At 38.8% G+C, this 26345-nt stretch overlaps 1 protein-coding gene across 1 annotated transcript in view; it reads right to left on the reverse strand.

Annotated features, from left to right (window-relative positions):
- TANGO6 (transport and golgi organization 6 homolog) overlaps positions 1–26345 on the reverse strand; it is a 177481-nt gene that overhangs the window by 146929 nt on the left and 4207 nt on the right. Inside the window, exons 2-7 of the mRNA XM_033434253.2 lie at positions 17187–17827; positions 15137–15253; positions 13344–13485; positions 7322–7458; positions 4910–5072; positions 1368–1450 (exon numbers count right to left, since the gene is read on the reverse strand). Of these exons, the coding sequence (XP_033290144.1) occupies positions 1368–1450; positions 4910–5072; positions 7322–7458; positions 13344–13485; positions 15137–15253; positions 17187–17827 (1283 nt within the window). The remainder of the gene's footprint in view (positions 1–1367; positions 1451–4909; positions 5073–7321; positions 7459–13343; positions 13486–15136; positions 15254–17186; positions 17828–26345) is intronic.

Genomic DNA, 26345 nt, shown 5'->3' on the forward strand with positions numbered 1-26345 from the left:
TCCCTTTTGTACACTATACTGCAGTTTACGTTAAGATATACCTAAATAGGAAAAAAAAAAAGTGTTCATCCATGTTGAAACGTGTATCCATACTTTATTCCTTTTTACAGATGAAAAATATTCCATTATATGAACATATCACATTTGTTAATTCATTCATCAGTTGACAGACATCTCAGCTGTTTCCACATTTTGGCTATTATGAATAAGGATGCTATGAACATTTGTGTACAGGTTTTGTATGAATATGTTTTCACTTCTCTATAACTAAGAGTGCAATTGTTGAGTCATATGATAACTCTATGTTTAACTTTTTAAGGAACTGCCAAACAATATATTCCCAAAGTGGCTGTACCTTTTTACATGAAATATAATTCTGAAAGCTGTTTACTCTTGTAAATGTTTTTAATAGTAAAATATTATTATAAATGTATTGAGGGACTTCCCTGGTGGCGCAGTGGTTAAGAATCCACCTGCCAATGCAGGGGACACGAGTTCGAGCCCTGGTCCGGGAAGATCCCACATGCCACAGAGCAACTAAGCCCATGTGCCACAACTACTGAGCCTGCGCTCTAGAGCCCGCGAGCCACAAACACTGAGCCCGCATGCCACGACTACTGAAACCCGTGCACCTAGAGCCCGTGCTCCTCAACAAGAGAAGCCACCGCAATGAGAAGCCCACACACTGCAACGAAGAGTAGCCCCCGATCACCGCAACTAGAGAAAGCCTGCTCACAGCAACAAAGACCCAATGCAGCCAAAAATAAATCAATAAATTTTTAAAAAATGTATTGAAATAAACTTTAAAGAAGAATATTTACCCCAGTGCCATCTGGGCTTAACACAATGGATTTCATTTTTGTCTAAAAATATGTATTTCATATATATTTATAAGATTGCAATCATAGAGAACATATAATTTATATAAATATTTTTTCATTTTCAGTATATATTTCGGAAGTCATTTCTATGACTCATTTATTCCAACTTCTTTATGATGATGATTCTATCAAAAAATTATAAAGTAGATTCAATATTATCATACAGTAAATTTTAGGAAGCCTACAGTATTGCAAATTCCTTTGTCAATTCCTTCAAAGACACACTTTCATCAGTGGCATGTGTCACTTAGAGAATCTGAACTGTTTAAGATTCAGAGTAAATGATGAAATTGACAGAGTTTCAAAATGTATCAGTTTTTTCACTAACAACTTACAGTTTCCAGTTTTCAAGGTAAAAAGATTTTGATGGTTTGGAATTTAAGATTAGTCATTCCAATTCTTGAAGTACCAGTTTAAAAGGCAAAATTATTTTAAAAGACGAAGTACAAATATTAACTGAAAACACTAGTGACTCAAATTACCAACCTTATATACATCCTCAATACATCTACTAAGTTCTTCTTCTGTCACCAAAATGGTCCCTGGCACCATGTCACTCTCTGAAACCTCTAAGGAAAAAAAAACAAAATTACCCACACTCAGCACCTCATTGAATAGAAGAAGCTGGGCCTAAGGAAAAAAGTTTTACTAGAAAGTTCAGGAAGTAACAGCTAAAATTAGAAAATCAACATAGTTACAATACAGCATCAATCAAATACAATATTTCACAGAATGTTTCATTGATTATAAACATGCATTGTTATTTTATATATCACTAAGAAAGAAAAAAACACTGCCAAGTAACCTATGAAACATTATCACTTGGGATTTTAATTTTAAATTAATGAATGAAAAGTTGGACATTAAATTAAGTGAAAATGGCAGAATCAATGGTTGTGTCTGGGTGACTGGTACACAGGTGTTCATTATACTATTCTCTGTACATGTGTTTGAAAATTTCCCTTTAAAAAGTTTTAAGGGACTTCCCCGGCGGTCCAGTGGTTAACACTCCGAGCTTCCACTGCAGGGGGTACAGGTTCAATCCCTTGTCAGGGAACCAAGATCCCACATGCTGCTTGGTGTGGCCAAAAAAAAAAAAGTTTTAAAACAGAGCTTTTTAAAAAAAGTATTAAGAGAACTCTCCTAGATTTATTTTATACAGTATTGTTATATGTCATTTTTTTTTTCCTTTGTCCACTCCATGCAGCATGCAGGATGTTAGTTCCCCGACCAGGGGTCGACCCTGTGTCCCATGTAGTGGAAGTACGAAGCCCTAACCACTGGACTGCCAGGGAATTCCCTATCATTCTTGATACAAGCTAAATAATTGGAATAAACAGGATAAGGAATTAAAACTGCACATTAAGTGTCCAACTCTTCTGAAACATTTCAACACCATTACCGGTATCTGTGTTTTGCCATAATATATCGTTCTCTGTGCCACAGAGTACAGTGATGTGATATCCTTAAGAGTCCTCCACTTTACTATTGTCTTCAAGATTTTCTTCTAAGTCACTGACATCCATTCTACAAATTTTAACGCTCATTTGCAGGGACAACAATGCCACAATTGCTACCTGGCCAACAATGATTGTGAGATGGGCAATTAGAGTTGCTAAAATGTGAAAAAGATTTCGAAAATTAAAATTTTTTTTTTAATGTGAAAAAAAGTGCATCTTGGAATTGATAAAATATGATAATTCATCATAATTGCCACATAGTCCTAAAAATGTGATGCAATATGAAAAACAAAATAAGAAAGCTTATACTTTAGAGATTGTTTTTCCAGGGGCAATGATGGGGTATATATATAAGATCAGTCATATTCTTACCCAATCCTTTTTGTTATCAATAGATTGTATATGCAAAACATGTAGCTGGTGTTACAGATATAACCTAACACATGAAAATGCAGGGTAAATAGGTGTCCAATAAATATTCTTTGAATGAATGAACAAGGCCCAGGACAAAAATAATTGACCCACAACTGGACTGAATCTAGGCGTCCCAAGCACAGTGCTCTAGACCAGGGGTCAAACTTGAACACACACTTGAATTACCAAAAGGGCCTTTTAAAACAGTGTTGGGTCCCACATCAGAGTTTCTAATTCAGTAGGTCTGTGGTGGAGCCCAAGAAGTTGTATTTCTAATAAATTCCCAGGTGATGCTGATGCTGCTAGTCCTGGGACCACACTTTTGAGAACACACTCCAGACTAAAGGAAACACCTAGTCAGTCACAGACAAGAAGATAAATAGATTAGTATTGAGGTATAGTCTTAACACATGAAATTAGATATAAATGCTAGGCCTTAATGACAAGGGCCAACAGAAATAATACTTCATTTTTTTGTTTGTTTGTTTGTTTGGTTTTGGTTTTTTTTGCGTTACGCGGGCCTCTCACTGTCGTGGCCTCTCCCGTTGCGGAGCACAGGCTCCGGACGCGCAGGCCCAGCGGCCATGGCTCACGGGCCCAGCCGCTCCGCGGCATGTGGGATCTTCCCGGACCGGGGCACGAACCCGTGTCCCCTGCATCGGCAGGCGGACTCTCAACCATTGCGCCACCAGGGAAGCCCAATACTTCATTTTTTGAATCATTTTTTGAAGAAATACTAATTCTAGACTAGATTTTTATTAAATGTATAAAGGAATTTTAATTATTTATTCAAATACGTTTATCATGTCTGAATAATCACGAATTTCACTCCACCAAAGCTCAATCTCGTGCTTACTATGCACAAGAATTAGATTTTCTCCATTCTCACCCACCTAAACCACTCTAAACACACTCAGAAAAATTTACCCTGTAAATGACTTTTATACAAAGTCTACAACAGAACTAAATTGGGTTTAACCACAACATCAATTTTTCTCTTTATTTTTAACCTCAGAAAAGACTATATGGAAAGGTTTTTTTTACTCACTAAGAATGCTGAAATGATACTCTGTATCCCAGCATTAATCTCAATAAAGCATGAACACACACTGCGGGAAGTGCTGAAAATGTCAATCTTTTAACACATTAAAACTGGCCAAATCTGGGAAAATTTAAGCTTCAAAATGAATGATAGGAATGCTCAGTCACCCACTGAATAAAAAAAGAATCTATGAATGTGTATTGATACTTAAATAATTATTCTTTTAAAAAGAGATGAGGCAAGGAGAAAAGAAAAGCTCTTCCTTACAGAAGAATACCAACTAACAAATTAGAAACAATAAAAAAAATAGAAAGTCACCATTTTATGAGCAAAAATCATCAGTGGATACTAAACCACAGTATGAAGGACTGTTGGGAAACAGGATATTCACACTGTCTCATACATCTATCATCCCACAGATTATTATTAATTACAAAGGGAGGAAGGTATTTTTACAGTGGAGAAATCTGGTTGCTACCACTTTAATCAAATAGTCAAATTTAACATCACTAATAATGGAATAAACTGATAACATGTGCCCCTAATCTGATGGACTAAAAAAAAAAAAAAAACCATCATATGTAGTACTCCTGCCAAAATGTTAACCTGGATCTAATCAAGAGGAAACAATGAGACAAATACAAATTGAAGAACATTCTATAACCTGGGCTTCAAAAGTGTCAGAGTGAAAGACTATTAGGGATCTATTCTACATTACAGAAAACTAAAAAGACAGAACAAGTAAATGCAATGTAATTTTTAAAAAACAGCTATAAAGGAAATTCTTGAGACAAATAAAAGATTTGAATAAAGTCTGTATATTCGACGTCTGCAACTAACTCTCAAATGCTTCAGAAAAAAAATACGTATGTGTGTAGGAAGAGAGAAAGAGAAAGTGAACATGTCAAAATGTTAACTATGTGAAGTATATAGGGGTAGGACACTGCATTCTTCTTAGAACTTTTATGAAGTGGATTTTTCAAAACAAAAAATTGGGGGAACAAAAAGTAAAATTAAAGACAATGAACTACCATAGACTTAAGTTATTTAAATCCAAAACACAGAAGAAGGTCCTTTAGAGGGACAGCAAACCACCAGACTTCCTTCTTTACCTGCTGTATTTAAACATCGATGAAGAGGAGCTAACACTGGCTGAAGTAAGTACTTTGCTGCCAGTTGTGGCCGTTCTCTTGACATAGTTATAAAGGTAGTGGTGGCAACTCTCTGAAATTGTAGTCCTGTCAATTTATCTTGAAAGTGAAATAAATCCAAAATCTAAAAGAAAAATTACATGAAGTAAATACCAGGCTCTTTGCAAGAAGCATTACATTAACTAAGAAGACAACACATTAATTTCTTTACGGCAAAAAATAAATTTACTGCAGTAACACTGATCCAATAGAAGTTTTTTTTTTTAATTTAACAACCCAGTGTCAAAGGGTATGAGAACTGAAGGAGCTGTGTTTTTATTAAAAAATTTTATCAGATTTATAAAATACGTGCTCATTGTAGGAAATTTGGAGAATAAATTTTTAAGAAGAAAATTAAATCTTCCCAAATTACTATAAACATTTTGGGTGTATTTTTTTCCACTATGTTTCCTGTATAATTCTTTTTTCTTTTCAATTAAGGCCATACTTAATATTCAGTTTTGTGTATTGCTGAAACCTTCTCATACTGTTATAAATTCCTCAAAAATATTATTTCCAGATATTCAGTTTTTCCCCAAAATTTTGCTATGATAAATAGCAATTATGGGTCAAGGTGTATAAATATATTCAGAATCTGAAGAGCCTGTCAGTTCTGAACAAAAGTCTACTTTATTCTCAAAAATAAACACTGATCTCTCGTGCTTGAGTTTAAGCACCCAACTGAAAAGCACATTCTGTTCCTGGCTTAAAACTGACTCTTGTACTTTTTGTAGACAGGAGAATCTTCTGTTCAAAAACTGTATGTGACCTCTGACACTGCCAAAGAGAGACTAAGTAAGATTAAAACCTATGACTTGATTTTATCATTTCCTTAAGTGCCCAAACTATAGCTACTAGTTTTGGAAAATATTTACTCATCATTGCAAATGATAACTTTATCCTGTAAGATAATTTATACTTAATATTTTCCAATATAAGATTTTGCATTGTGATATTTGTTCCCATGCATGCCTACCCATGAGAATCCTGCAGACCAGCATAACAACTGAATGACTTTCTTCACACTGTACTCCAAAAGGCATATCTTACATCTAAACGCATGGGGAGTGCTGACTAAGAACACTCCTTCCACACTTTCACCTAATCAGATTAACAAAGAAAAGTTTTGTAACACATTGCATAGGCAAAAGTGTGGGAAAACAGATACATAAATAATAACAATCAAAAATTTAAATACACATACCCTTTAAGCCAGTAATGTCAATTCTAAGAATTTTCCCTGTGATAATACTTGCACATAGGCAAGATTTATAGATATTAACTGGAACATAGTTTGTAACAGCAAAAGAATGGAAACAACTTAAATGTCCATTAATAGGAAGGTAGGTAGGGCTTCCCTGGTGGTGCAGTGGTTAAGAATCCGCCTGCCAATGCAGTGGACACGGGTTCGAGCCCTGGTGTGGGAAGATCCCACATGCCGCGGAGCAACTAAGCCCCTGTGCCACAACTACTGAGCCTGCGCTCTAGAGCCCGCGAGCCACAATTACTGAGCCCACGTGCCACAACTACTGAAGCCTGTGCACCTAGAGCCCATGCTCCACAACAAGAGAAGCCACCAAAATGACAAGCCTGCACACTGTAACAAAGAGTAGCCCCTGCTTGCTGCAACTAGAGAAAGCCCGTGCACAGCAACGAAGACCCAATGCAGCCAAAAATAAATAAATTTATTTATTTATTTATTAAAAAAAATAGGAAGCTAGTTAAGTAAATTATGGTACATAATATGATGAAATACCTATGTACCCAAGAAAAAGAATGATGAAATGATCTCTAAGGTACACTGTTAAGTGAGAAAAGCAAAACTGAAAAACAGTGTGTGGAGCATGTTATCATTTGGATAAAAATTAGAATATATACACAGATATACACACATATAGTTGTATACACATGATACACAGACTACCTCTGCAAAATAAATAAGAAATTGGTACAGAGACGGGAGGGAGACTTACTTTTCCATTTACTCTTTTGTGCTTTTAAATTGTGTACCATGTTAATTTACCTTGTTTATTAAATACCTATTTTTTAAAAAACTAATAAAAAACACAGAAAAGATAATGAATATGATGAAACTGTAGTTTCATATTCCAGCTCTGAGAGCAAGCTAGTCAGTTATTAATGGTTAGGGGTTCTGAAACCTAACAGGTCAGTCTCTCCCACAGGTTTTTAATCAGTTATTAAGAAGGCCCCTCACTGAATAATAAACTTAAACATTATATTGTTTTTAACTCAATATCAGACGAACATTAAAAGTCCTCTTTTTATAAATAAGCAGATAATCCTCAAACAGTCAAAAGAAACAAAATGATTTACCTGGGGGCAGATACCTCTATAATAATCCTCTGGTGAAACAGACTGCTGGGGACAAGAGGCCAAAATCTTTGCAATCAGGTCACACTTCTTCCAATCGGCAGCTGTGGCCTCAGCATCACTCCCACCAGCCGCCCCGGCTGTCAGCAATGGATAGAGATATCAAAAACTCATCGCAGTTCACCACAGAAGGTCCTTAAAATTTACAGTAAAAACTATTTTTTCCCTACTGAAAGCTGTTAATTTCCTCTGTAAGATAAGCTATCCCTCCGTACTTTCCTTTTGATGCTGGTTTCTGCGAGGCTCAGAAAAAAGCAGCACTTAAGCATTGTAATGATATTATTCATACGACTTGAACACTAGCTTCTTCTTAGTATTTATTACTTTTTAAATGATTAATATTATTATTCTGTCTCTTTATATACGTCATGTATTTCAAAGTGTCTTTTTTTTTTTTCTTTTGGCTGTGTTGGGTCTTTGTTGCTGCACACGGGCTTTCTCTAGTTGCGGCAAGCGGGGGCTACTCTTCGTTGTGGTGCGCAGGCTTCTCACTGTGGTGGCTTCTCCTGTTGCAGAGCACGGGCTCTAGGCATGCAGGCTTCAGTAGTTGTGGCACATGGGCTCAGTAGTTGTGGCTCGCTTGCAGGCTCTAGAGCGCAGGCTCAGTAGCTGTCACGCACAGGCTTAGCTGCTCTGCGGTGTGTGGGATCTTCCTGGACCAGGACTCGAACCCATGACTCCTGCATTGGCAGGTGGATTCTTAACCACTGCGCCACCAGGGAAGCCCTCAAACTGTCTTAAACCAAAACTGTGGAGTAACAGGTCCCAAATTTACCTTACCATCTTAGATGATTAGAAAATGGGACAAAATACGTAAACAATGGTTTTCAGACACTGGACAACAAGCAGCCCAAGAACACTGAACCCTAAGAGAATGGAAGCAAAAAAGTGAGTCCCATGAATACCCTAGCCTATTACCTAGAGAGAGTTTTGAGGCTACACCACAGCTAAGGAGAGCCCAAACGAAGCCTGCCACCTTGTTGAATTAAAGAAACACAGTTCAGAGTTCAGGGAGACCAAAACAGAATTTTCAGGGCAAAACACAAGAGAAGTGAAAGCTACACAAAGAGGGAGCTCCAGAGATCTGCAGGGGAATCCTCTCTCAAGTCTTTCATGGAGTATGATCTGTGTATGTGTGTGAGAAAAAAAACCCAAGGCAAGAACCACAGAAAGGAGTAGGGGGAACAATCCCCACAGTTCACACAGGGCTTGGAATAGTTAATGTTCCCACTAGTGAGCATGGAAAAGCCTCCTAATATAAAGAATATCAGAAAGGTATTACCTTAGTAGTGGTGCCAAATTACCTTGGGTTAAAGGCTGCTCTAGACCCACAGTAACAAGGCTTAAAAGCCAGGATTGAAGGGCTCAAACTGATTCCAAGAAAATTAACTGCATCCCAGAACAAAACTCAACAAAGGAATACAACAAAATCTAGCACTCAACAAGGTAGAATTAAAACATCCAATATACATTTAAAAATTACCAGGAGGGCTTCCCTGGTGGCGCAGTGGTTGAGAGTCCGCCTGCCGATGCAGGGGACACGGGTTCATGCCCCGGTCCAGGAAGATCCCACATGCCGCAGAGCGACTGGGCCCGTGAGCCATGGCCGCTGAGCCTGCGCGTCCGGAGCCTGTGCTCCACAATGGGAGAGGCCACAACAGTGAGAGGCTCGCGTACCGCAAAAAAAAAAAAAAAAAAAAAATTACCCGGCAAGGGACTTCCCTGGTGGCGCAGTGGTTAAGAATCTGCCTGCCAATGCAGGGAACATGGGTTCAATCCCAGGTCCGGGAAGATCCCACATGCTGCAGAGCAACTAAGCCCGTGCACCACAACTAATGATCCTGAGCTCTAGAGCCCACGAGCCACAACTACTTAGCCCACATGCCACAACTACTGAAGCTCACGTGCCTAGAGCCCATGCCCCACAACAAAAGAAGCCACTGCAATGAGAAGCCCATGCACCTCAATGAGTAGCCCCCGCTCGCTGCAACTAGAGAAAGCCCGTGCATAGCAACAAAGACCCAACGCAGCCAAAAATAAAATAAATAAATTAAAAAAAAATTACCAGGCATATCCATTCAGTGAAATATTTTCAGTCATAAAAAGGAACAAAGGACTGATTCATGGTATAACATTATGCTAACTGACTCAAAGCAGACACCAAAGACCACATATTGCATGATTCCATTTGGATGAAATACCTAGAATAGGCAAATCCATCAAGACGGAAAGTAGATTAGTGCTTACAAAGGGTTGGAGGAGGGGAGAATGGGGAGTGATTGCTAATGGGTAAGAGGTTTTTTTGGGGGAATGATGAAAATGTTTTGGAATTAGATATTGGTGATGGTTACACAACTCTGTGAATATACTAAAAACCATTAAACTGTACTCTTTAAAAGAGTAAATTTTATGGTATGTGAATAACTTCTCAATTTAAAAAACCTACTAGGTATGCAAAGAAGCAAAAAGGAACATAACAAGAAGGAAAAATCAGTAAAAACAGACACATAAAAACCGAGGTGACAATTAGGAGACAAGGACATTAAACAGCTATTATAAACTTATTCTCTATTTTCAAAAAGGTAAAGAAAAGAATGATCATAATGAGGAAAGAAATGGAAGATATTAAAAAGACCCAAATTGAACCTCTAGTAATGAAAAAACTAATAAATGAGGGAAATTCCCTGGCGGTCCAGTGGTTAGGACTCTGCGCTCTCAGTGCCAAGGACCGAGGTTCAATCCGTGTTCAGGAAACTAAGATCCCACAAGCCGTGCAGCGCAGCCAAAAAAAAAAAAAAAAAATCTGAAATGAAAAATATGGCAGATGGAATTAACAGCAGATTAGATACTGCAGAATAAAAGATTAATAAACTTGAACATGTAGCAATAGAAATTATCTAAAATGAAACACAGAGAGAAAAAGACTGAAAGAAATCAACAGAGAAACGCTATCTTTTAGGACAATATTAAGTATAATATTAGGTATAATTCAAATTCCAGAAAGAGAAAAGAAGGGAAGACAGAAAAAAAATATTTGAAGATAATGTCTGAGAAATTTCCAAATATGATGAAAACTATAAACCCTCAGCTCCAAGAAGCTTAAGAAAACTTAAGCAGAAAAAACATGAAGAAAACCACCCACACCAAGGCATATCATAATCAAATTTCTAAAAACCAGTGATAAACAGAAAAATCTTAAAAGCAGCTAGAAAAAAAAGGTGTATCAGATACAGAGGAACAAAGACAAAAATGACAGTAGACTTTGCATCAGAAATCATGCAAGCCAGAAGACAATGGAGTAACATCTTTAAAGCACTAAAAGAAAAAGCGATCAACCTAGAATTCTGTATCCAGCAAAAATATTTTCAAAAAAGATGGTGAAATAGGCTTTTTCAAACAAACAAGAGCTAAGGGGATTCATTGCCAGTAGATCTGCACTATAAAAAAGGTTAGAGTTCTTCAGGCAGAAGGAAATTTGAATTAAAATTTGGATCTACACAAAGAAACGAAGAACACCAGAAATGGCAAATATGCGAGTAAATATAAACTGCCTCAAATCATTGAGAATAAACCATATATATATTCATATATGAATAAGTAGCAAAATTAGGGTTCTAAGTTTCTTATAGAAGCTCCCCAATTTGCATGCCCTTGGGTGAAGTCTAAGCTTTCTCTGGAAAAAGAAGATGCAAGGACCTATCTTCATGTGACAACTTCTCACAGGTAACTGTTAATTTTCCATTTCATTGGTCCTAGAAGCCACTGCAGGCAGAACTGGGGAGGCAACATTACAGCCACTGCAGACCAAATCTACCAATGTCTGCCAAACACACTGACCTCACTTTTGTCTGACAGGACCAAGGTACATTGACCACCCCAGAAATGGAAAGTCAAGATCGATTCTCTCTCTCCTCCCCCCTCCCCACATAACCAGCCCTTCATTAAGTTCTGGCAACTCTTCCCCTTAAATACGCCTTACATTCATTCATTTCTCTGCATTTCCACTGCCACCGCATTGATCCAAGCCACTGTGATCTCTCAGATGACTGCTTCTTCTTATCTGTTTTCCCCGCTTCTGCTCTTACTCAACCCATTCTTCACAATACATCCAGAAATATATTTCTAAAATGTAGATTTGATCCTGTCTCTCTCCTTAAAACCCTCCAGTGGTATCTCACTGCCCTCAGAATAAAGTTCAAAACCCTGAACTAGGCCTAAATGCCTCCATGATGTGGCTCCTGCCCACCCCTCCACCCTCATTTCACACCCCTCCCTCATCTCATACCACTTTCCCTGCACTCTCTACCCTCCCTGCTCTACCCATACTGAAATTTCCTCAAAAACACTGTTCTTTCCTATGTCAGTTCCTTCATACATGGATCCTCTCTAACTATACAGTCTTCCCTCACTCTTCAATGAACATATTCCTACTCAGCATTCAGGACTCAGTTTAAATGTTATTTCCATCAAAAGGCAATTAAGTTTGTGGTAATTTGTTACAGCAGCAATAGGAAATTAACGTGCAGGGGATACAGGAGACAAGGGACCAAATACAAAAGAAAGCCAAGGGGATCACCAGGAAAAAGGTGAAGGGAGATCCTAGGATGACAGCTTTGTGGAGGTAATTAGTCCAAATAACAGAAGACTCAGAGACAGAGATGTCTTCAAGAAGATAAAACGGATAGAATAGCTAATGTATTTGAATGTATTAAAAGGAGATTTAAACAACTGGGACACAGTCTGAAAACAGATTAGTGATAAGTACATACAAAACTAAGCAGACAAACAAAACAGATAGCTATTAACTCCAAGTACAAAAGTGTGTAAAAAAGTATACTACAGTAGCTCAGCTGTATATAGTAATCACACAGAAGAGTATAAACACTGAATATTGATCTAACCAAAACTAAGATATGACTATAGGGCATCCCTGGTGGCGCAGTGGTTGAGAGTCCACCTGCCAATGCAGGGGACACGGGCTCGTGCCCTGGTCTGGGAGGATCCCACATGCCGTGGAGCTGCTGGGCCCGTGAGCCATGGCCGCTGAGCCTGCGCGTCCAGAGCCTGTGCTCCGCAGCGGGAGAGGCCACAGCAGTGAGAGGCGCGCGTACCAAAAAAAAAAAAAAAAAAAAAGATATGACTATATTAAGGGGATGGGAAGTATGCTTGGGTGAATGATGGTAGGGTTGTGAAAGATAACAAAATCCTTTTTCACTGATGGTGAGTTGATAGATGATGCCTAAAACTGAAAAATTAAGACAGTGCTGTAATCGCATTATAGTTAGAAAAAAAGAGGTAAATACCAGAAGAAACCTGCTAAAAATGATCAAAGTGGTTGCTTCCGAGGATGGGAAATGGAGTGAAATGCTGCCAAGGACTGCTATTTTTCTCTAAAAGCCTATAGACCCATCGACTCTTTAAACTATGTGCATGTATGATTTTGTTTAAAAATCAAAAAATATAAATTAAAAACTACTACCATACTTAACATGATAATGAACCTTCTTTCTATTAATGAGGACTAAAGGAATATAATTGTGGAAATGAATCTAAAATTTCATCCCAAAGTTTGCATCTCTTGGGTATCTCCAGCTTCAGGAGAACTGTTTCGTATTTTAAGTCCTGAGGTGAAGTACTCTTAGTACCCTGACTCTTTTCCACAGAGAATTTCACGTTTTCTATAGGGTTTTACTTAAACTTTTTGTGCAATGTTTTCCTCTGATTGTGTAAGTTATTTGAAACAGTTGACAATATTAGTCAACAACATGAGCAGTGTATCACAACTATTTTTGGAAGAATGGCAAGAAAATGAGTTTCTTTGGAAAAGGAGCTCATTAAGGTTTAACCTCCTCACTCTCCACAAAGTCTAGTCTCCATCAGGTTTTACAGTCAAATGCTAAAGACCAATATTTCACTGTGACTCAAAGGAAAGTGGATACCAAAGTAACAAACATCTATTTCTTACCACCTGCTCCTTCCAAAATGCCCCGGACTACTGCCTGAACACCACTGGGTCTCATCAACCTTTCAGAGAGGAGCTGCCCACACAGACGCCGGAGCCAAGCTGGGGCCCGACACATAACTTGTGTCTTCCCATCCGTGTAGGACTGAAAAAGGAAGAGAAAGGTATGAACTGAATGTTAGTGTAACAGATATGTAGAAATTAAAAATATACAAATATACTGAGTCATACTGATGATTAACCGTATGCTATACAGACTTCAAAAGAGCAAAATTTTTCCCTTAAAAAAAAAAAGAGACTCCTTTACAAAACCTACTTCAGCATCACTTTTAAGAAAGTAAAAATATAGTGAAACTTCTTCAAGTGAAGTATCAAGTGAAATTTCAAACCCAGAAATAGACAAACATGTCTGTGAATAAAATACAGATTTGGGGGACACAAGGTTAATGTAACCAATCTGAATGCAGTCCTTCCAATCAAATCTAGCTTCCGAAGAAGACTCCTATAAACATGACTCACCACTAAGAGGACAGTTCACAACACTGAGAGGACACTAGTCCTTGCCTCCATGGTCTCAGCTGCTCTGATTCCTTTTGACATGGCAGTTTCAAGAAGAGTTCGATTTCTTCAAGAACTCCTTTTTGAGAGCTCTGTGGAGCCGCCATGAACAAAACAGACTTCGTGTCCCTTATTTTGGGCTAGAACGCAAACTATGGTGTGGTCATTCATTGTGTCTAACTATGTGAGCATAAAACTTGGTAAAAGAAAAACATTTAATCCCAACTAGCCTGTTCTCTTTTATTTAAAGAAGATCAATAATTACCATGTATTGAAGGGGTTATGATGTGCCATGCACTGTGGTGAGTACCTCCCCCACAGTCTCAAAAGGAACTTATAAGGAAGGGTCTGTTGTCATCCCCATCCCCATTCTATGGGTAAGGAAACTGAGGGATGGAAAGGCTTTTACTAATTCAAACAACTGCACCCTGGGGTTGAATTCCAGTGTGCCTAACTCCAGAGCCTCTGTTTCTCATCATGCTCTTATAATGTATTTGGTTTAATCTGGCAAACTGTGGACTCATTCAGAGAAGCAGAGTATGAGCCAGAGGAGCCCAATGTGCACCTACAGTAATATTCTAAGGACGAGATGAAAATGACTTCAACTAGGAGATATCTTTGTAGCCAGCTTCAGCTGGTCCTACAGCCAATTCCTCTGGCCCTTCATGCTTTACTCACCTAAACTCATAACTAAAATTTAGGTACTGAAAGAAAATAGATAAATCCAGCTACATCATCAAATTAAATCATTTTGGATAAATAATTATTTTTAATGAAAAAAGAAACTATATGATGCCTAGCAGAATATATACTATTACGTTTTTCAAAAATGGATCTAAGAACAGTCCATTAATAGCTCTAATTTTAATTTCTTGACTTCAAATACTCCATTCAAAGAATAAGATGTCCAAACACTTCTGCCAGAAGAACGTATTGTCAAACAGCCAAATTTTAATTTAAAAAAAAAAAAGATCCAGTGTGAGAATGAATAAAATATATTTTTGTCATAAGCCTTAAAAAATGATCACAATATTCCTGGGAACAGTGTCCATCATTCCACTAAAAGAAATATCCTTTTAAATTATCCCAAAGGTCAGTGTAATTTAGCTCTACAAATACCATTTAACAATCTAAAAGATGAAATAAGACTCAACTAGATTAATTTCCCAGGAGAAGAAGACAGTACACCACACACTATCATTAAAGATTCACCCACAAGAGTTCCCAGGCATGCATACCTGGGGTGGTCCTCCCTGGAGGATAAGTAATTCTCGGACTGCTAATGGTTGATACACTTGATCCAAGATGTCTCTCAGAGCCTTCCTAGACAGGGCTCTTTCGTCTTCGGTTAGCACCTACAAGAAACACGTATTTGGTTTTTGTGAAATACAAACTAGGCAGGCAATAGAAGGCAATGCTTTGCAATACTGAACAAAGATGCTTGTGAGGGGAGAGGGAGGCAAGCTTCTTTTGCCTCTTGATTTCCTTCTACCTGGAGGAAGCTATAATACTGAAACACTCCTGGCCCTATCTCCATCCCCTCACCCACTTCTGGGCAGGAGATCGCACTGATTTATCTGATTGGTGAGTTCTGGCACGCACAGATGAGCTCGCTCCTCTTCTATCTCTTGGGAGCGAGCACACGTTCTGTTCTGCTCTTCCCTGCCGTAGATTTTTCAGGGGCATGTCCCCTGCCAAGGGGCAGAAGGCGCTGCAGTTTTCTGGCACTCTTTAAAACTGGGTGAGAATTGTGTCTAATTCTGGAATGCACTGTTAGGAGACCCATTTGTCTCCCTCTATATACCTTCCAACTCTGCCTTTATGAGTAATAAAGAGGACATTTTGACTTGTCATCTCGTACTCTGTTAACTGTCTTTTAATTGATTCAGAACTTGGGCAGCAAAGAAGGGTGTTATTTAATTGGGCCCCCTCTCTGAGCCTCAAGAGACTGTCTCCCTTTGGTAACCTTACAGTCAAGCTCTCAGAGAGTCCTGCCCCTTACAATTTAGCAAACCGTGGTATAGGTGTTGCTTAGAGCAGCAGTTATTGCTGGGACTTGTCCAGCTTCGTAGTGTACACCCACCGTGTCTCCCCTTCTCCCACCCCCTCACTTGGTCCTTTCTCTGTGTTTCTCTTTTCTTTTCTCTCCTCTGAGACCCCTGGGCACTGCTTAGCGCTAGCAATAGCAGTTCCAGGACCCCCATCTCAAGGAAGTGCAGACAGCAGGCACTGATAGAGCTGTCAAGATTCACACCCTGTTGTAAAGAGCACAGAGCTCTGCTCCACAAAATGTAATGCACTGGGGGAGCTCATAATTTCGTGTCACTACTCGGGTGACAATGGCTTTTAAATATTTTCTGTTTTGTTTTGTTTTGTGAGCATAGGCAGAAGAGGGAATAGAAGAGGAGAACAAACAGAAAAGGAACAAGTTGGAGGGTGACACAGAAAGGTGACAGAGAAATGAGGTGAGTGGGCATTATGAAATCTGGCTGCAGTAGGGAAGGAATTACCCTACGTGCGACCCTGGATACATTTATATCTTAACAGCTTCTTCTGGTTAGGTTCCTGTGCTGATGCTGGTGGTCCTCTCGTGGGGGAGTAGTGGTCACTGCTATGTTATACTTGTGAGCCTTGTCTCACCAATTACTGTGTGAGCTGTTTGAGAAAAGGACCACGTCTAATGCTTCTGTAACCTCCACGGCACCTTTATAGTCCAGACACTCAAATCCTTACTGACTGTCAGCAAAACACAGGCACATACCCTTATCATCTAATAATAACAACAAACACTGATTGGATTGTGCAGTGTACCCAGTGCTTTGCATACTTTATCTCCCTTAATCCTCCCAAGAACTTAATGAAGGAGGCATGAATAGTTTAATATTAATGGTAATAACTTTTTGATGAGCACTACTGGGGATTGGGCTAGGTACTTTATACACTTTATCCTTAATCCTCACAGCCACCTTGCAATTATTAAACACATTTTACAAAAGAGGAAACAGAGGCTCAAAGAAATAGCCTGCAACAGCTGTTTCAAAAAATGGCTAGAAGGGACAGGTGAAATGGACTCCCCAGGTGTGAAAGGACTAGTATTTAATAAATGAAAGCTCCAATCCCCTATAAAGAATCATCTATCCACCAGAGATACTTGGATATTCAATAAAAATTCTAGCTCTTTCCATCAGCACTTTTCCAAAGAACTAAGACTGTCTTTTATAGCAACTACACACAAGTACACACACATATTCACACAGACTCTCACACACTCTCTCAACGTATGTTTACCTCTTCCTCAGGATTTAGCGGTTTTCTCTTGGTTGGGCAGAATCCCAGCTGGCACAGACCTGCTGCGATATCCCCAAAATGGCGGCAGAAAATCAAGCTCCCCAGAGATGCGTGCTGAGCAACATTTAGGAGGACCTTGCAGCTGGTGTACAGTCTCCGGGGTGCACTGGGGGCAGCACCGAGACACACTACGTCCCGAACAACGGCACCAAACTCAGTCCTGTAACTCACAGGGACTCCAACACCAGGCACAAGATAGGGGCAGACACCCAAGGTAACTACAAACTGCAAAACTGACTGGACAGTCTTTTGCTGTGAGATACTAAGTGTATCCGGGCTCAGGGCAGGAGCAGCTTCTGGAGTCCTCGGGTTGGGTTTCCCTGGATTGAACTCAACTGCAAGGCGGATCATGGTTTCCTTCAAGCACAACAGCAACAGTAAGGTTTGGGAAGTAAAACGCCAGGTGACATCCATACAGTCTTGTCGCCATTCTGCCTCATTAGCAATTTCATCCCTTAGGAGTTTCAATTGCTTCCAGTGAGGATCCTTCAGAAACTTGTCCTCCAAAGCAGACAGGTTAGATTTTAAAGTAGTCAACAGGACATCATGTTTCGTGATCTGTAGTGAACTTGAGCCTGATCCTTTTGAAGAAAGATAAAGGAAATTACATACATGGAAAACAAACTGTACTTTCCTCCATGTGGAATGCCTTGCCTCCTCCAGTTCATCCTCTGAGGCCTGGCTCAGATGTCATTACTTCTAGAAAGTAGTTGTGCCACCCTAACCTAGGCAGAATTCAAGACCACTTTCCCTGCCTTCCTATAGCACTCTGGATGTAGTTAGGATAGAGTACCTAACATACTTCTTCTAGTTTGTTTCTGAGGGCAGAGGCCAGGTCTTAATCAACTTACTGGGCTTAAATTGTAGCCAGAACAGAAATCTAAAAAGCTAAACATTTACCACAGAAGGTTCATTCAGTCAAACTGTTCTAGATCCCAGGGATAAAGGACAAAACGAAGTCCTTTCCCTCATGGAACTTACATTCTAGTGAGGCAGATCACAGAATATAGACAAAGGGTGCAGAAAGGTTAACTTAATCACATTCCCCCCAAAATGTATAGTCTCAATTTTTCCTGAACTTTCTTAAAATGGTCTTTACTGCCCTCTCCCGGTGAAGGAGCTCATATACACTCTCAGCAGTTGACATCCTTGCTGACTCACTCCATGAAACACTCCTCTCTCGGTTTCTGGGACAGCAAGCACTCTTTCCTGGTTTTCCTCCTACCTCCACGGCCATCTTGCAATGTCTCCTCCGCTGGCTTCTTTTCCTCTACCAGATATCAAAATGTTCCAAGGCTGGTCCTGAACTCTGCACTCTCTTCCTCGACAATCTTATTCAGGCCCAGGTCTTTAAAAATGATCTGTAAGCGAACAGCTCCCAAATTTACATGTCTGGCTCATGTCTACCCTCTAAGTTCCAGGGACATATTTCCAACCGCTGAATGAAATCTCCACTTGGATGTTTTTAGGCATTTGAAATTCAACAAATTGTTGATTCTCACGAGTACCTTTCACTCCCTACTACAATCTAACCAGGTTACTAACTGGTTACATCTCCATCCTTCTCCTTTTCTCTTTTATCCAATCCATCACCAAGTCCTGTCTGTTCTGCATACTAAATGTTTCTCAAATTCATTCAATTTTCTCCACCTCACGACTACAACCTTTCTCTAAGCCATGAACATCTTTAAACTGAAGTACGGCAGCAGCCTCTTAACTGGTTTCCCTACTTATACTCCTCCTCTCCCAAAAGTCCACTTTTCACACATCAGATCTTCTTAATATTTAAAATAGATTTCTCTTGATGGAAGTGTGCACATACACTCCTGATGTGTATATACCTTAAGTGGAAATGCTGAGTCATAGGTATCTAGAAGTCTCAATCTAAATATTATCTCCTCTGGGGTGGCCTTCCTTGACCAATCTAAAAGCCATGCCCCACACTATTAACTCTGTGATAACACCCAATTTCTTTCCTCCGTAGTACTTATCACAATCAGTAATTATTTTATTGGTGTTTATTTTCTTTCTTCTCTATCAGAGTTTAAACTTAATGAGGGTAAACACCATGCCTCTCTTGTTTGGTCTGTGCTTTGCATAGTACATAAAGTAAGCCCCAAATGAGTATTTGTTAGTTGATTGAGTAAAAGAATGAATGAAAAGAGTAATTAATAAAGATCTCCTTAGGACCTCCCTGGTGGCACAGTGGTTAAGAATCCGCCTGACAATGCAGGGGACATGGGTTCGAGTCCTGGTCCAGGAAGATCCCACATGCCATGGAGCAACTAAGCCTGTGCGCCACAACTACTGAGCCTGCGCTCTAGAGCCCGCGAGCCACAACTACTGAGCCCACGTGCCACAACTACTGAAGCCTGTGCACCTAGAGCCGGTGCTCCACAACAAGAGAAGCCACTGCAATGAGAAGCCTGCGCACTGCAATGAAGAGTAGCCCCCGCTCGCCGCATAGCATAGCTAAAATTCTAAGAGAAACCCATTGTCTTACTGGCTTGAGAACCAAAGCACAGAATTCAGGGCAACTACAGCAGGTGGAAAATAAGAAGAGAAATATCAGAAAGGATAGAACCAGACAGGAAGAGCCCCCAATTCTATATAAACTGTGCCCAAATCTCTGGCTAATCTTTGAACTAAGCATGTGTGGGAAGAACTTCAAATAGGTCAGCTAAGATTAAAAGAACTGAAAAGAGTTGCTGCCCACCACAGAAGAGACTGAGCTTGGAGTAGGAAATCAGTCAAGTTAATTGCCTACTTTAAAACAAAACAAAACAGGGATTCTCTGGTGGGCCAGTGGTTAGGACTCTACACTTTCACTGCCGAGGGCGTGGGTTCAATCCCCAGTCAGGAAACTAAGATCCCACAAGCCACGAGGTGCAGCCAAAAAAGAAAAACAAAACAAAACAAAAAAAAGCAATACTCTCTGGAGGACTATAACAGAATCCAGAGTTTCAACAGCATATCCTACATGATGTCCATTATACAATCCAAAAGTTCTAGACAGATAAAGAAACATGAAAACATGACCCACCTCAAGAGAAAGACAATCAATGGAGACTGATCCTAAATGACCCAGGTGTCAGATTGAACAAAGATTTTTCAAGCAGCTCTTATAACTATGTTCAAGGATATGACGGAGGGACTTCCCTGGCAGTCCAGTGGTTAAGACTCTGCACTTCCACTGGAAGAGACATGGATCTGATCCCTGGTTGGGGAACTAAGATCCCACATGCCACACGGCACAGCCAAAAAAAAAAAGGATGTGATGGAAAGTATTCATTATGAATGAACAAATGGGGACTCTCGGCAAAAAAGTGGAAAGTATTTTTAAAAACCCACATGGAAATACTAGAATTTAAAAATAAAATACCTGAAATTTTAAAAAATTCAATTGATGTACTTAACAGCTTTGAGATGACCAAAAAAAAAAAAAAAAAACTTGATGATATATCCCTAGAAATTATCCAATCTGAACAACAAAGAGAAAAACATTTTAAAGAAATAGAGCCTTAGGATCTGTGAACAATATCAAATGATATATTTGTAATCAAGTAGAGACTAACTAGAATAAAAGGAGAGGAGAGAAAATGGAGCACAAAAGGATTTGAAGAAATAATTATCAAAATTCTCTAAAATTTAGTGAAAAAAACATAAATTTACAGATTCAGTAAGCTCAGTGATGCCCAATCAGGATAAGTAGAAAGAAAATAACATCTACACATATCATAGTCAATTGTTAAAACCAGAGATAAAGAGAAAATCTTGAAAGCAGTCAGAAAAATATGACACTTACAGGGGACCAATGCTATGAATGGCTGTGAACTAACCATCACAAGCAATGAATGCTAAAAGATAGTAGAAAAACATCTTTAAAGTGCTGACAGGAGGGGAAAAAAACCTGTCAACTGAATATTCTATATCCAATAAAAAGTAACCTTCAAAAATGAAAGTAAAATGAAGACATTTTCAGAACAATGAAAACTAAGATAACTGACTGTCAGCAGATCTGGAATACAAAGAAATGTTAAAGTTCTTCAAGCTGAAGGAAAACAGTACCAGATGGAAACTTGGATCTTCAGGAAAGAAGGAAAAGCATCAGAAATGGTAAATATGTGGGTAAATATAAAAGACTAATTTTTTCCTCTTAATTTCTTTAAATATATGTAACTGTCTAAAGCAAAATTTATAAAATTGTATTATGGGGTTTATAACTTACATAGATAAACATGAAAACTACAGCATAAAACCTAAAAGGGGTGGGGAGCTGTAAAAGGACCCTTATAGTTGCAAGGTTTTTATGAGTTCTGTGAAGTAGTACAATATTAATTCTGACCAGATTGTGAAAAATTAAGGATGTACATTGTAATCCCAGGATGATTACTAAAAACATAATATGAAAAGGTGGGTTATGGTTATAAAACCATAATAAAATGTTGAAAATATAAATGAATTCAAGCAGCAATAGATTTCAAAACTAAGATTAATATATCTTCTAAGAAAGGATCAAACTGCAATTGATGGTAACTAAAAGAGTGTTCAACAATGCATTATTTATAATACTGTAAAATTAGAAATACATGTTGAGTAAATTATGGTCTACCTGTATCCAACATACTATATGTATATGTAATATTTATTTTGTTTATTATTGTCTCTCCACCAACTAGAATAAAGACTCCTTGAGGACAGGGATGTTGCTCTGTTTTGTTCACTGCTGTATTCTTGCCTGGAACAAGGCCTGTCTGACACACAGTTGCTGTTCAATATAAGTAGTTACTGAGTGAATGAAAAATGGATTATTTGAAGCCATTAAACTATATTGAACATTATTTAATGACATGTTCACTAAATATATTCTAAAGTGAACAGAGTATGAAACACTACACGGGCAAAAGATATGAACAGTTTACAGAAAAAGAAATGCAAATTGCTCTTAAACATGAACATATGATCAATCTTGCTCCTAAGAGAAAAGTAAATTAAAACTATACTGAAATATCACTTCCCATCTATCAAGTGGCTAAAATCCAAAAGTTTTTATAACACATTTTGTGTTTTACAGAAACACACACTCTCATACATGGCTGGTAAGGGGCTAAAATGGTACATCCCTAAGAAGAGAAATTTGGCAATATCTAGCAAATTACATAAGCATTTAACCATTGGCCCAGCAATCCCTCTTTTAGGAATCTATCCTAAGATAGATACACAGGCAAAAATGCAAAGTGACATATACACAAAGCTACTCATTGCCATATTGTTAGCTAGGCAGCAGTAGGGGAGGGATGGGGTTGAATCAAAGTGTGCTTTGTTTTGCAGAAACTGACTTAAATCATTAAATCACAGAAAGTTCCAGATACCAGCTGTCCTAAAAGGGTTACAATACATCCAACAAGATACTACAGTACAAGCAAACACCCAAGCACCTGCTTGCTTGCAGTTTGGGGCAACCTGGAGTAACTGTTGCCTCATTATAATGCTAACGGTTGATCATGCCTGCCATTTCATGAATATGCATGCACCCCAGGCTTAAACCTTCCCTGGTCCAGTGGTTAGGGGAGACAGTACTTTGAGAACTACTGTAACAAAGAACAAACCTGACTCCATACTGGAGCTATTCCTTTAGCTCTAACCTTTGTGCCCTGTTGTCTGTACTTAGTCATGCTGGCTCCAAACCTTTGTAGAAGAATGTTGCCTATTGCCTGAAATATACATGATAGCCTTTTCTCAATGCTCTGCCTCCCAGGCTTGACCTTTAAAGGTATAACACTTTTCCTTTCACATAGAGATAAAAAGTTGGAGAAGAGAAAACATTTTTCTCAGTTGGAGGTTTATAGGAACATCATAACTAGACCCATGCGGACAGCTGCAAGAATGTGGGTCTGGCCAGTACCAAGAAGTCTGCAACAACAAGCCGCACCCTTTCCCCTTTTAGTATAAAAGAAGCCTGAATTCTAACTCAGGTAAGATGGTTCTTTTGGACCCTTGTCCACCATCTTCTCAGTCTGCCAGTTTTCCGGAAAAAGCCGCTATTCCCTGCCCCAACACCTGTCTCTCGATTTATTGGCCTGTCATGGGAGAGCAGTGAGCAGTAAGAGCCTGGACTCAGTAACACTATCTCCCTGACTCCTTACTTGTCTTCTGCTTTAAGAAAGTACTTGGGACTTCGCTGGTGGCACAGTGGTTAAGAATCCGCCTGCCAACGCAGGGAACACGGGTTCAAGCCCTGGTCCGGGAAGATTCCACATGCTGCAGAGCAACTAAGCCTGTGCACCACAACTACTGAGCCTGTGCTCTAGAGCCGGTGCTCCACAACAAGAGAAGCCACCGCAATGAGAAGCCCTCGCACCACAACAAAGAGTAGCCCCCGCTCGCCGCAACTAGAGAAAAGCCCCCGCACAGAAACAAAAACCCAATGCAGCCAAAAATAATAAATAAGTAAATAAATACATTTATTTAAAAAAACAAAGTACTTGGTGTGTTCATTGGCTAAGCACCCCAAGCGATGGACCCACTGAGTCCAGTAAAAGTAATTCTTACATTAACAAAAGGCTTAAAACAACCCAAATATCCATTAATAGAGAATTGGTGAATAAACAGTAGCATATCCACATAATGGAATACGATGCAGCTGTAAAAGGGAAAGAGGAAGACTTCTGTGTACCACTATGCAGTGATCACTAAGACATACTGAATTTAAAAAGTAAGGTATAGAAGAATGTACACAGTATGATAACTTTTGTGTTACAATGGGAAGGAACATGAAATATATTATTTGTTTTTATTTTTTAAAAAAGCAGTGGAAAAACAAATTAAAAATTAACTAAAATGAGTTGTCTATAGAGAGAGGGAGAGATCAGTGGGGAGGAGACAGGGATGAGTTTTAGAGGTTTCCTTTTGGAGCCCTGTATTTTTTTCATAGTTAAAAAAATTAAATCAAAAAGAAAATTCAAAATATTCCTAAAAATAAAAAACAGGGCTTCCCTGGTGGCGCAGTGGTTGAGAATCTGCCTGCTATTGCAGGGGACATGGGTTCGAGCCCTGGTCTGGGAGGATCCCACATGCCACGGAGCAACCAGGCCTGTGAGCCACAACTACTGAGCCTGCGCATCTGGAGCCTGTGCTCCGCAACTAGAGGCCGCGATAGTGAGAGGCCCGCGCACCGCGATGAAGAGTGGCCCCCGCTTGCCACAGCTAGAGAAAGCCCTCACACAGAAACGAAGACCCAACACAGCAAAAATAAATAAATTAATAAACTCCTACCCCCAACATCTTCTAAAAATAAATAAATAAAAAACAAATGAACCTAATCTATACTTTATGTCCAAGGTTGCCAAACTACAATCTACAGGTCAAATCAGGCCCACCACCTATTTCTACAAGTAAAGTTTTATTGAAACATAGACATGCTATTTATTTACATATTATCTTGGGCTGCTTTCGAGCTACAACAGCAGAGGTAAATAGTTGTGACAGAGACAGTATGGATCACAAAGCCCAAAATATTTACTGCCTTCTTCTTTACAGAAAAAGTGTGCCAACTCCTACTCTAAACCAAGTTAGCAGCACAACCACACAGAGAATTATTTCAAGTGACTTGAAATATAGAACTTTGTACATCCTGAGGACAAAAACAAACAAACAAAAATCCCTTAGAAACAGCAGGTGTGTTGATGATAGTAATGTATGATTTGTCATTTAAAAATATTATATACATGTGTGAATATATTATATATGAATATGTAACTATATATTTGTGTATATATATATGAAATAAGTAAATAACTACATTAATTTCATTAGGAACCAATATTTTCAGATAAGATAAAAACATACCAAGATAAAAATATAAAATATAGTAAAGAAGAATGGCTAGGTGGACAAATACATGTTAAAGAATCTAGGTCATGGTATACAAATTTTCAAGGTAAAATTCCTTCAACTTTTCTATAAGCTTAAAATTTTTCAAAACGTTAGGAAAAATTTAAACTCTATAATACTTCATTTTAATTGGGAATATCAGTACGAACTCTCGATTTGTTTTTTGTCTTCTGGAAATCCACATATTTCCTAGTTCCAATCATTGAAAAAGTCTGGAAGCAATGACACTTCAGTGGCAATAAATGTCACTAGTGTCTATCTGTGGTCTCTAAATATCACTTTTTCTTAAAGAGATTTGTTTTCAAGAATGCAGCAAGAAATGTATAAGATGAGTCTGAGATATCTTATGCGTGAAAGCAAAGAAGCAATCAAAAGACTACTAGGGTTACTAGGGTCACATCAAAGAGTCCAACAGCCAACTTGAATGGGTCCCACAGGCCACAAATGGAACAATTAGAGTATCAAGAGTAATGAGTACAGGACTTCCCTGGTGGCACAGTGGTTGAGAATCTGCCTGCCAAAGCAGAGGACACAGGTTCGAGCCTTGGTCCAGGAAGATCCCACATGCTGCGACTAAGCCCGTGTGCCACAACTACTGAGCCTGGGCTCTAGAGCCCGCGCACCTACAGCCTGTGCTCAACAACAAGAGAGCCTACTGCAATAAGAAGCCCTTGCACCACAACGAAGAGTAGCCCCCACTCACCACAACTGGAGAAAGCCTGCACGCAGCAACAAAGACCAATATGGCCATAAATAAATTTTTAAAAATAATGAGTACAATAACAGAAACATGTATATACAAAACTCTGTTCATAATAAAACAAAACAAAAAAATCACTCCATTGGCTACCTTTGGAGACTGCTGTGACACTAATGTATTATTCTGAAAATTGAACAATAAAAGAACAGAATGAACCTAACTTTATTAAAATATATACATGTGTGTGCATGTGTACACACATAGAAAAAGACCTCAAAAGCTATACTTCAAGTATTAACAGTGATAATCTCTGGATGGTAGGGTTTTGGGTGATTTTTCTTTTTTGCTTCATTATGTTAAAAAATTTTTTCCACAACAACTATGTATTGTTTCTGTACTAAAAACATATTTTAAGGTTATAAAACAGTATGCAGTATATGAGATCATTTCTGTAAACAAAAAATATATATAATTCCCAAAATGTAATCTCTGGATAGTGGGATTAA

Source organism: Orcinus orca, chromosome 20, assembly GCF_937001465.1.
Source record: "Orcinus orca chromosome 20, mOrcOrc1.1, whole genome shotgun sequence".
In the NCBI taxonomy this organism is placed as follows: Eukaryota; Metazoa; Chordata; class Mammalia; order Artiodactyla; family Delphinidae; genus Orcinus; species Orcinus orca.